Raw genomic sequence first — 12,175 nt, forward strand, 5'->3', positions numbered from 1 at the left:
TATATACGTGTATAATACTATCTTTTCTGCCGTTTTACATAGATTTTTTTTCTAGTGTGTTTTCGTTTTATTATATTTGTTTCGGCTAAAAACGTAGGTAGGTAGTTAGGTACGCACAATATAATATAGATAATAATAGACGTTATTATGTGCACCAATAAGACGCGTAGGTACATTTTACGAAACAGTGAGTGTCATTAGTGGATGACTTCTCACCTCAAGTGTAGCCTGTTATAATTTACTCTTACCATATAAGCTTATTGTGCCCCTAAAGTTCAGATTGTTTATCTCAAATAAAAAAAAAAAAACATTTTACGAAGTAGGTAATCCATTTGACCGGCTACAATAATTACCATCAATTTTGGTTCGCTTGGTTATTATGGTACGTATGGTCCTCTAAAATTTAGTATATTATGCATTAATACTTTTAACTGAAATACCTAATTTACAAGAGCTAAATAATTTTTTCTTATGACTACCTTTTTATATACTTAAATAGTTAAATCGGTAATCTAAATTGCTCAAAAAAAAAAAAAAAAACAAAATTGTTGGCAGACATAGTTGACTATTTGTAGTAATTTTTCGTGATATAAAATTGAGAACAATTAAATTTTATAATTATTAATAATAATTTACCAATTATATCTACCTACTTAAATAATTTTTTTTTTTTTTTAAACTATTGGACGCGTTAAAAAAATATATTTTGGGGATAAAGATGGGCCCCAGGACCGTACCCCCCTTAATCCGGGCTTCCGTGTCAGGGGCAAACGCAATGGGGGCACTATAGCTGGCTAAAGCCCCACCCCCGAAATGTTAGGAAAATTAAAAAATGATTTGGTCTATGATAGTTAGGTACTACAAATACAAATTTATATAGCCGTACAGGAATCAAAACGGTAAAACCTACAATAAAACCTCGTCATAACTCATCAGTAAGCTAAACTTATCGGAGACCCTAATTAAACAAACTTTGTGTAAGCACGTTATCAGCCCCTCCCTCCCCAAAAGAAAAATCCTGGCTTTGCCACTGTCTTAACCACTCATATCTGATCAGCTATGGAACCCTGGCCATCGTGTGACACATGTAAAACACCCTTTATAATTGAAAGTATAATTATCCACTGCCCAAAATCACGTAATCTTCTCAACAATCCAACTACCTCAGAAGAAGCTCTCAACCAACACACCACTGAAAAAAAATATACTTATTTTTTTTATAAATAGACCTAGATTAAAAATCATAATTTAGACCTGAATAATGTATTTGATTTTATACTATAGCCTAATAATCTGTCATTGAAACATCTAATAAAGTTTATAAAAAAATACATACATAAGAAGTGTATGATAATAGATGAGACTATGTACATCAGTTTATATATTATGTGTCTTAAGAGTATTGTTTTTTTTTAGTTACAAACTAATTTACAAATGGGACACTTATGTTTTTTTTAATAAAATATTCAGTCATATAATTTAATATTTACAAGAATAATGCATTTAGACCATAATTACATCGTTTTCATTTAGTGCCTATTGGGTAAGTAGGTAAAGCCAAAATTATATTCAACTAACATTTTCAACTTATTTTTTTAACTTTTCTATTCTCTTAACATATTTTATAATACAAAGAAATTAACTATTAATCTTTTATAGGTATAATGGTTTATTTGTTATTATTTTTAACAGTTTATACTATTAAAGCATCCACACAATTATTAAAACTAAACATTTCAAATTTGTGTATTATAATTTATAATCTTTATATTATTTCATGTAAGTACATTAAAAAAGTATAAGACCCATATTTATTTCACTCACATTCACACAACACTATCTGTTGTGCTTTTTACACATCCCAAATTCCTAATAATTAAATACAACTATTTTAACAAATCATTTATATGAAAAATTAAAATTGACTTGAGTAATTTGTTTTACATGTAGTCTTGTAAAAATAAAAAAATTGTATTATTTACGATGAAATTACATTAAATTATAGTTTATTTAACACAATTTTTAACATAGGACTTGAACAGTCAATGAACAAATAAATAAATTTAAGTTTGTTTCTGAAAAATTAATGTGTACACCAATTAAATCAATAATTAATCAGAATCATCTATAAGACCATCTGAATCATACACTAGCACTTTTCCCTTTCCTTTAATAGGGGAATTTCTTATAGGCAATGAATGACATCTGGCAAATACAAGTGCAGTATCAGAAAATTCTTGTGTGATATTACTATTCTTGTTTACAAGTGTTTTAATTGGTTCATTATTGACATGGAAGTCAGCAACCTGAGATAATAAGACATCTTCTTCTAAACATTCTTCTCTGAACTGCTCAATTACTGAAATAGAATTGACTGAATTGGCTATTTTTGGCGTTTGTTGACTAGTTGATGAGTGTTTGCGTTTTCTTGAAATACTATCCGGATACTCAACTTGTACCCGCATTGGAGTTCGTAAGCTAGAACTTGCTATTTGAGTTCGATTTATATTGGGTAACAGATTTTCTGGTTGCTCATTAGTACTCTGAGTATTGTCGATGGCATTAATATTTAAACGTATGGAATTGGCATCTCCAGATATTGCATTATCATTCATTGTTGATAATATGTACTGGCTTTCAAATGTCAAGCCGTTTTTAAGTCCAAATACCATAGGCCTAATAAAACAGATTTAAAAGAATTTTCTTGATATAACATATAAAATAAAATACTCATAGTGATCATTACACTTACATTCCAGGAGAACTAAAACGAATAATAACTGGTAATGTCATGTGCTCTGCAAAGGCCAACAGAGGTCGTATTTCTTTAAGCGAAAATGTTATACAACAGCCTTCACCAACATCATAGATGTCAAATTCTGATGACTGCAAGCTCAACTCAGTTCTTAACATTTGTCTTATATCTATATTTAAATGTACACAAATTAGGCATGATTGATAGTAAGTCTAAATTTAATTACAAATCAACTGTTATTATTATAATATGAAGCTAAGCAAAGTCCTACGCGTCTGGTGTATTAGGCCAAAATGATTGGTCACTGGCGATATATGATTAATGTTGACCTAAATTGGTCTTTCCTCCTATACTGTTACTGATTAGTGTATATCAGCGATTCTCAAACTGGGGTAATCAGAAGGTTACATGATGGTACACAGAAGGCTGTATGGTGGTAGTACGATAAATTAGTAAACTGATATTTTCAGTAATTTATTATATAATGGATTTAATATTATTTTATGTTTTGTGTAAATGTGTACTAAATATACAGTTAAATGTACCTGAATTATTATTTTTATAAATATATTGAAATTCTAAATAGTTTTATTTTTAACCATTGGTAGTAAATGACCAATCTGTAATACACATGGGTGGTACGTGAAAAAGTTTAAGTATCTCTGGTGTATAATATGTACAAGAATCATGTTACATAGTACATACAAATATTGGCGGTCATTTGACTTGTGTTAAGTTTACCAAAAATCCATTAGAAGCCAGTGAATAACAAATATACATGTGACTCTTCCCACTGGTGACCAGTGACCAATATTGGCCTAGTACATCAGTCATGTAGGACCGACTTAGGATTCAATTCAAACACCTCGACATGATTCCGAGTGGGTTTTCAATATCACTTTTTCAGTAGTTACAATTAATGTAATGTCGGTTTCACTGTTTTGGAAATGTTTAACAGCAGCTGATAACACCTTGGAATCAATACAAAGTACATGACTTGTATCAACATTTTGATTCACCTAGTAAAAACAAATTAGAAATATTAAAAAAATAATTGCCCCAGTTTGATGATTTATATTTTATTTTTTACTTTGCATATGAACAAGAACCCTTATAAAAAAATTGTTTATTTCCTATATAATGATCCGATCAAAAGCTCACTTGTAATGCTGAATATTCTAATACTGGTATCAAATGTGTTTTAACACAAAAATTTGAATAACGTAACTGTATAGTAATTGTATCTGCATTACTTTTAATTTCCATATGACATGACTCTAAGCAGCGGGATAAATGTGGAGATTTGAATATTGTAATGCATGACTAAACAAATAAGATACAATTATCAGGTATTTCTTGTTTAAGCTTTTTCAATAAAGTTGTGTTAGACAAACCAAAATATACCTTGAGTGATATTTTACATTTCAATGAATTTTCACTGTTTTGTTCGTCGTCTTCAGTAAAATAATAACTAGAGAAAAATGACGAATCAAATGTAAACCATGCATAAACGGTATGCCAACTATTGGTAGTATGCATGACTAATTGCGTTGAATTTGGCTCGATGTACAAATCTTCCCCAATGCGACACATTGTGTTCAATGCTCGCGATAAAACTGTAATTTTTGAACAAAACATTGTATTACTCGAATAATTGCACGTTATAAATTATAAAAGATATTATCTGCTATATATTTTAACATTAATAATTCTAAACCATGTAAGTACCTATATAAATATAATTAATGTTAAATTATTTGGGGGACTTTTTTCAGATATATTTCTGCTCAAAATGATACTGCAGTAATTTTGAAAATATAAGTAGTATTGATCATAGTTACTTTTCAAATTCTGTCTAGGTATAACACACTTCATAGTGATTAAGTCTCGTCACGGTCATCTACATTTGGGGACATCTCATAGTTATTTTTACAAAACTGCAACAAACAAAACTTGGTTGTCTCCAAACACACTCCAAATCAAGAGTCATCAGAAATAACAAGCCATCGTAACTATTGATCTCTTGATGATCGATGACAGTATGACACTATAGTCACTAGTTTATGTCAAAACTCAAAATCTATCAAACATAAGAACGAAATTGCGGTGAAAATTTCAAAAATCAAACTAACTCTAAATCTAGAGTTTCGGTGTTATCTAATCACTTATCAGTAGATACCACGATTTGAGGTATATCTCAAATCATGGTAGATACGTCTTGCCGTCACGAATTAATCACGACCACGGTCCACGATTGCCATTCGCCATTCAAAAAGCCACGGGACTTAATTATCTACGCCCATGGAGTCGCCTGCCCATTATCAGTGTCCCGTTGCGGAATAATGCAAAATTCTTATCAATCCCATCAATGTACAACTCATTACACAATTGTCATTTACACGATATAAATTTTAATTATAATCTATAGAAGTACTTACATTGAGTATATTTCATTAATTAATATTTGTCTACTGTGCGCCGTTAATCAACAGCCATTATCCATTATTATTGATTATTATTCCAGTTTTTGAACTTCTTAAATTTCTTCAATCCCATTATTTATAGTTAAGATTGTTATAGTTTAATTTCCAGTATAATTAAAGTCATGGTCCATTTAAGTGGTAAGTTTTCGTTTAACGTGCCTCGTGATTCATTATTAGTCAATCGGCTTATTATTTTAATTATTTTTTTAGAAGCTCAAGAGAAACTTAAGAAATATAGAGAAGACAACGAACGTAAGAGTAAAGAAGTGTTAGAATTATGGGATTCATCTGTCAAACATAAAATTAAGCAATTAGGAAATGATCGTAAGTGCTTCAATGAAAAATCAAAAACCTGGAAATACCTTGAGCATTTATTTACATTTATTTTTATGAAATTTAAATTCTATATGTTTTTATTTAATGCTAAACAACTAGGTAATTCAATTTATTTTATACGTGCATAATAGGTATATAGGTTTACCTTTACCTATGTTATATTACTTATATAAAATGTATCATTAAACATTTATAAAAACTTTATCTAGTAATAACAGATCGTAAAAAGTTATTAAATTTTATAGTTGAGAGATACAATTTTAAAATGTTTATAACTTGCTTCAAAATGTTAACAAAAAAAAATTGTAGGACCCTTAATAATATAGGTAGAAAAATACTGAAAATAACAGAGTAAAAACGATTCTTCTGAACATTAATTATCTATGTCATGTATTAAGACGGAGCCCATATATTCGTTATCAATCCATCAGTAATAGTATATAGGGCAGAGTTATTCAAACTTTATCATCCGATATTCTCTATTCGCATGGCTCCTTTGTGTCTACACAATATTTTGACGGCTTTTGTTGGCAAGTTTTTAATCAACAACAACAGTCTACAGATAAAATAGGGGCGATAACAATACGACTATACTCTATTCAAAATGAGATTGTGACCCAGAAGCGACCAGTTTTTGTCGGACGGTGGTCAGACACCGTTCCCACTACGGCTGCACTTCGGGCGCTGCCATGAAACAAAGCCACGCCCTTGTGTACAACCCGGCCGCCTGGTCACGATCTCATTTTGAATAAAGTATAGTATTATAGAAATAAAACTTCAAATTTCCATAGTTGCTATATAATAATTAAAAATAACAATATTACATTAATTTTGGTTTTCGATACTTTGATGCGGCTCCCTTTGCCAACTACTGCGGTGCACAATTTGAATACCTACCACCAATTTATTTGTATATAAAACTTATATTTACTTTGATCATAATAAAGCATGAATTATATAACATAACCTTTTTTTAAATAGTTTACCATGGTATTTTTTTTTTGCAACAATCTTTTTGCATTTTACTTTAAGAATCAGAATACTTAACTAGTTTACTAAAATATTGATGTATGAATATTAAAAAATGAATAATCATAAATCATTTAAAGTTTAGTTGAGAAGAGTAGTGGACCATAGTTTTTACATTTTACGTGGCCCTTCCAAACTTAAAATGTATGTTAATAAAAAATAAACTTTTATTGATAATTGATACTCATACATACAAAAATGTTAGAAAAGTATCCTACTTATTCTTTTTAATATGAAATAAATTATAAATAATATTAAGTATAGTATAAAATTAATGGTATTATGCACTTATATCTGATCAATCAAGAAAACCAATAAATCAATTATTACCTATTTAATAAATAAATGTTAGTATTTAATTTTTGACTTAATATAATATAACGTGTATAAACAATTATTTATTTGTTTCACTAATGATGATTGACTATGTTTTTATTAAATGACTGATCATTTATTTTCTAACATTATAGGTTACCTAGTTTTGGAACAAGTATTAATAGCAGCATGTGATTGTAACCGTATTGATGTGGCCAAAGTATGTTTACAAATGCTTCTTAATAAATTCCCTGACAGTCTTAGAGTGCGTAGACTGGCTATAACAATACTAGAAGCCGAGGAAAAGTAATTAAACCATATTTGTGTTATAGAACTTAAAAGATATTATTGATTTTCAAATCAGAATCTATTTGATATTTTATTTTTCCTATATTAATCAAATAATTAAATAAAAAACTTTTCCTACAGAAACATGTACATTTTTAAAAACTACCATTTCAATGCTTATATACACCAGAGCATTCATAATAGAAACTAATTTTAATGTTGTGTAAATTAGATATGATGAAGCATTAGAATCTCTTGACAAACTAATCAAAGCAGATGAAACCAATGCTCAAACCAGGAGACATAAAGTCGCAATATTAAAAGCTAAATGTCAGATAAGCGAAGCCATAAAAGAACTTGTCGAATATCTTAAAAAGTATGTGCATAATTTAGCCGCTATTAATTTATTTGTGATTGTGTATTATGTCCTAATAATTTCAGGTTTATGGTAGACCAAGAAGGCTGGCAAGAATTGAGCAATTTATACTTGTTGGAAGGAGAGTATGCAAAATCTGCATATTGTATGGAAGAAATGATTCTTCATAATTCTCAAAATCATTTATATCATCAACGAAATGCTGATATACGATATACACAAGTATTGAAACTTTAATTAAAAATTGTAGAATTTTTTTAATTTCTTGTATAGTATGTATATTGTACAGCTAAACATACAGTGAATTTTCTAATACCACTGTATAACATATTCTTATATTGTATAAATCCGTTAGGTGTTCAATCTTTAAATAAAGTAAAAATTAGAATTCCTTCTTGTATTGTATGTATATATTTAAAATTAAACATTTAATTTTATTTTTCAGGGAGGTGCAGAAAATTTGGAATTAGCACGTGCTCATTATTCATATGCTATTCTTCTTAACCCTAACAATATCCGAGCTTTGTATGGATTATACTTGGTAAGACTATATTAAAATCAGTATTTTATACTTTTACAATAGTGAAATCTTTTATTAGATTCTAGAGAAAAATATCAACATAATATGGTTACTTTTTATAAGACAAGTTGAATACTCACCAATGACATAATTTACCTATTATACAATTTAGGATAAAAATATTACACGGGATATAATTTTGAGTTCTTTTATTTAAATTTTACACTGAGATACACTGATTTAATGTATCTATGTATATCGTTAAAATTAGTTTATTCAAAATTCTAGTCAACACCATGACGTGTCCACAGTTTTAAAATAATGAATAATTGCATCTTTCCACTTGATAATAAGTTGGTTAACTATAATTTGACTCTAATTCCACTTAGTGTTAGTATCACACAAAATAAATTTATTATAACATACCAATATGAGGTGCCCTCTTCAATAGATTTAAAGTATAACAAAACAAATTCTTTTAGACTGCTCGCAGTTTGATGTCATCACAAAAAAATAATCAAACAAAAAAAAATACGTTCAAGAAAATTGCTACACTGTCATTAAAACGAGTTGAACACATGTACAGGTAGATAATATAACTCAACTTTTAAAATGTTTTATAATAATTATAAAATTATTTATTTCTGTTTCAGCGAGAAAAAGCAATTAAATAAGAAAAATCAGCTGTATGTACTTGAGACATTAATGGGATCATTGCATTTGAGCTTAAATTAAACTAGTCTTAGATATTTGGTATAACTTTATATTTATTATTTTTACTTCATAAACGTTTCTTTTTGGCAATTATTAAAATAATATTATGTCAAAACTTCTATATGATACATTGTAACGTGTTCAGCCAATATGTCTAAAATCATTTTCAGAATTTTATTTTTGATTTCTATCAATTTGTCAGTGTAGTATTTAATATAACTGTTATTTCTGTAACCAACTTCATTGTTGTTTTCACAAATTTTATTTACTACTTTATATTATATAATTATTATTTAATTAACTATTCAGAAGTAATAAGAACAAATTAACTAATACATCTGGATACTGAATAGTAGTTAATAAAATTAAAATAACTCTGGCACAAATATGGTACCTACAACATTTCAATGCAACAATGAATACACTGCCTTTTAGACAAGTTGTGATTTCATTGACCTTTTGTTTCAACTGCTGTACAATTTCTAGTAAATGTTTAAAAATATAACATTTACTCCAAAGAAATTAAAATATTGTGTAATTGATAAACTTACATATTTTTAAAATTCAAATATATTTAGTAAAATAAATAAAACTGATTCAAAATGTATTTAATTTTAGTATAATATTGTGTCACTTTTTATGATTACCCAATACATACAATAACAAGACCAACACATCCTGGTTATAATTGATAATACTTCATTAAATTATTCAAATTGATTTAATGCAAACACTGAATGATTATATATTGATTTTATACAGATTAATCATTATTGTTTTTAAGATCTGTACTATAAGTTAATTTATGCATTTTGAATGGCTTATGTAGCCATGTAAGTATGTTTTATTTTATTATTATTTGTATTTATGGTACCTTTTACTTATAAGTTATAAATAAATAGATATTTTTCTTCGGCCTTTGCTCAATATTTCCTAGATAAATAGGTACTTTAAAATAGTTCATCATAAATGTACATGATTATTATTCATATATTATAGGTAAGTTTATTCAATATTTATAATACCTAAATCAAAAATTAATATATTTTTATATATTAACAATTTTATTAGGCTATTATTAATTACAAATTAATCCAATAAAAAATAAAATACCACTACACAACTAATAAAAAGTTTCTTACCTACATATTATATAAACTTCACTTAGCTTTGGTCCTGAATGTACTCCAGGTACAGGAAATTATTATAAAGTAACCAAAAACTAGAATATTTTGTTAAGTATCCAGCCATGAAAGGTGTTAACAGTTTTTCATTTATATTGGATCTTTCTGATAAAGGAATTGATAAATTGAGAACATTGCTACAAAGTATTATTGGTAGGTATTTCCACAGAACGTATTTCAAATGAAAATACTACATTGGTCAACATTGCCTACCTCCAATTTACATTGATATTATAAAGGTCGTTTTATACGTCCATATGTGAGAACTGAAAACATTTTCTATTATTTATTTTGATGTCCGAAGAATATTTTATTTGGTAAAAAAAGCTAATTATGAAGAATTTGTATTGATAAAGATGATTATGACATAGATTGGGACCCGGGGTCATAGGCGGATTAGTGATTTGAGCCCCCCCCCTGAATGTAACAAACCACACTAGATGTCAAAATAAATTATGTATTTTAATATACCTATATATACTTGGTGCCTCTGCTAGAGTAAAGTAGGAGTACTGAGTAACCACTAGTTAGTAGGTTAAAGCGTTTAAAAATATATGTTTACGCTAATGGATAAGACAAAAATAATTTTAGGTGCCTACCCCTCGCAGTACTGTTATACCGACCTATAAAATTTCCTATTTTTCTTCTATCAATACCCACCCACCTATTTTTAAGGTGTTGACTGGGCAACACTTGGACCCTATGTTACACGCCACTGGCTGTACAGAAGGGTACAAGTGGGTCACTGTAATGGACGGTGTTAAATTTGAATTCAATGATATAATATCATTGTATAAGAAAAACGATTCTGTGTAAAGACGGTCAGTCAGCCTACGATATTCGGAACCTCTCTACTCCACCCCTAAACATAGTTATAATACACAATATCTAATATACCAGGATAGAAGGTTTGAATGTGATTAAAATGTCAATTTTTAATTTTTAATTTCTAATCTCATTATTTTTTTAATATTTATAACTTTAAATGCTTATAAAAAAAAATTGTGCCTATGTATTTTTAATATTTTTTAACGGCTTTTGTAACAATATATTAGGAGCCTTGCATTAGATTTTCACGCTTTATAAGTTATAGAAAAAAAAAACCAAAAAAACTGAAAACAGACAATGACTATAAACAGCTCAAAAAGAGTCAAAATATTTTTTAAATGTTATGGTATTTCTAAAATGAAAATATAAACACTAAGTGAAATTGTCATGTATCTACTGTATAGTTATCCGTTTTTGAATTACAACAAAATTACCAAATTGCTATTAGAGAAATTGAGTGGATACCTAATCCTTGTAAAAATATAAAATTCAAACGCTCATAAAAATTTAATTTGATTTGCTTGTAGACATATTTTTTTTTTTTTTTGATAAAGGCAAACTTATGAGGAATATTGTACTACATTTTCAAATCTTAGATTTAAATAAAAAAATTTTTATGAATTTCTAACTCAATATAATTTGCACATTTTCGTAAATTGTACTTATTTTGTCAATATTTGAACTTTAAATGCTTATAAAAAAAAATTATGACAGGATTCTTAATATTTTTCATCTGTATTTGAAACAATATATTAATTTTAAAGGTTAGGCAACATTTAGCCTTCTATTACATTTTCAAGATTTTTTATCAAACAAATAACATTTTATTGATATTTATAGAATAAAACATTAAAAAAATTGGAAACTAAAAATATCTGTAAACAGCTCAAAATATTTGAAAATGTTATGATGTATAAAAAAAATGTTTTATAAACATTCAGTCAAAATTTCATGATCATTTGTTTTAGAGGTACGCCAGTCACCAAAAAGTAAAAACTAAATCGATTTTTCCAAAACTTAATTTTGCGTCAAATTTCTTGTTTTTCCTTAAATTTTCTTTTATTTTTCACGGCGTTTTTGAAAACGTCTGAACAATTTTTACTTTTTACCCCCTACCAACTAGATTCACTTTCCTATAAGAAAAGATACTATTGAAGAAAATCTAATCACTTTTACCATGATAATAATTAATATATAAGCATGTGATAAATAAATAGATAATTTTTAATCTCAATTATATTCTAATAAGACAATCAGCTAATCACTGATGTATTACATCAAATAAATATATTTTTTTTGTAACTTTATTTTTGTATCTATTTTATAAAAACTAAAATGCATATATTA

The 12,175-nt window shown here is 27.7% G+C and overlaps 2 protein-coding genes across 2 annotated transcripts; one reads left to right on the top strand and one right to left on the bottom strand.

Annotated features, from left to right (window-relative positions):
- Positions 1-1,649: 1,649 nt before the first annotated feature.
- LOC132941514 (cell cycle checkpoint control protein RAD9A) lies at positions 1,650-4,919 on the bottom strand. The gene is made up of 6 exons (XM_061009602.1): positions 4,597-4,919; positions 4,160-4,371; positions 3,917-4,078; positions 3,621-3,774; positions 2,753-2,924; positions 1,650-2,676 (listed from the first exon to the last, which is right to left on the bottom strand). The coding sequence occupies exons 1-6, from the start codon at positions 4,628-4,630 to the stop codon at positions 2,112-2,114; spliced, it is 1,299 nt and encodes a 432-aa protein (XP_060865585.1). The 5' UTR covers positions 4,631-4,919; the 3' UTR covers positions 1,650-2,111.
- Positions 4,920-5,071: 152 nt separating this feature from the next.
- Positions 5,072-9,423, top strand: LOC132941515 (ER membrane protein complex subunit 2-like). Its single transcript, XM_061009603.1, has 8 exons — positions 5,072-5,376; positions 5,449-5,562; positions 7,074-7,224; positions 7,439-7,582; positions 7,648-7,804; positions 8,028-8,123; positions 8,585-8,688; positions 8,756-9,423. Exons 1-8 carry the CDS (start codon positions 5,361-5,363, stop codon positions 8,835-8,837), a joined length of 864 nt encoding a protein of 287 aa, XP_060865586.1. The 5' UTR covers positions 5,072-5,360; the 3' UTR covers positions 8,838-9,423.
- Positions 9,424-12,175: the final 2,752 nt, after the last annotated feature.

Source organism: Metopolophium dirhodum, chromosome 3 (assembly GCF_019925205.1).
Source record: "Metopolophium dirhodum isolate CAU chromosome 3, ASM1992520v1, whole genome shotgun sequence".
NCBI lineage: Eukaryota > Metazoa > Arthropoda > Insecta > Hemiptera > Aphididae > Metopolophium > Metopolophium dirhodum.

What these genes read in the sequence shown, in the direction of transcription:
- LOC132941514 (XM_061009602.1), bottom strand. Translation starts at nt 4,630, where the DNA reads ATGAAGTGTGTTATACCTAGACAGAATTTGAAAA. An exon ending in AATGTAAAATATCACTCAAG is followed by an intron (nt 4,079 to 4,159) that starts GTATATTTTGGT and finishes TTATTTGTTTAG; the next exon opens with TCATGCATTACAATATTCAA. An exon ending in CGTTTTAGTTCTCCTGGAAT is followed by an intron (nt 2,677 to 2,752) that starts GTAAGTGTAATG and finishes CTGTTTTATTAG; the next exon opens with GCCTATGGTATTTGGACTTA.
- LOC132941515 (XM_061009603.1), top strand. An exon ending in TAAGCAATTAGGAAATGATC is followed by an intron (nt 5,563 to 7,073) that starts GTAAGTGCTTCA and finishes CTAACATTATAG; the next exon opens with GTTACCTAGTTTTGGAACAA. An exon ending in CTTTGTATGGATTATACTTG is followed by an intron (nt 8,124 to 8,584) that starts GTAAGACTATAT and finishes AAATTCTTTTAG; the next exon opens with ACTGCTCGCAGTTTGATGTC.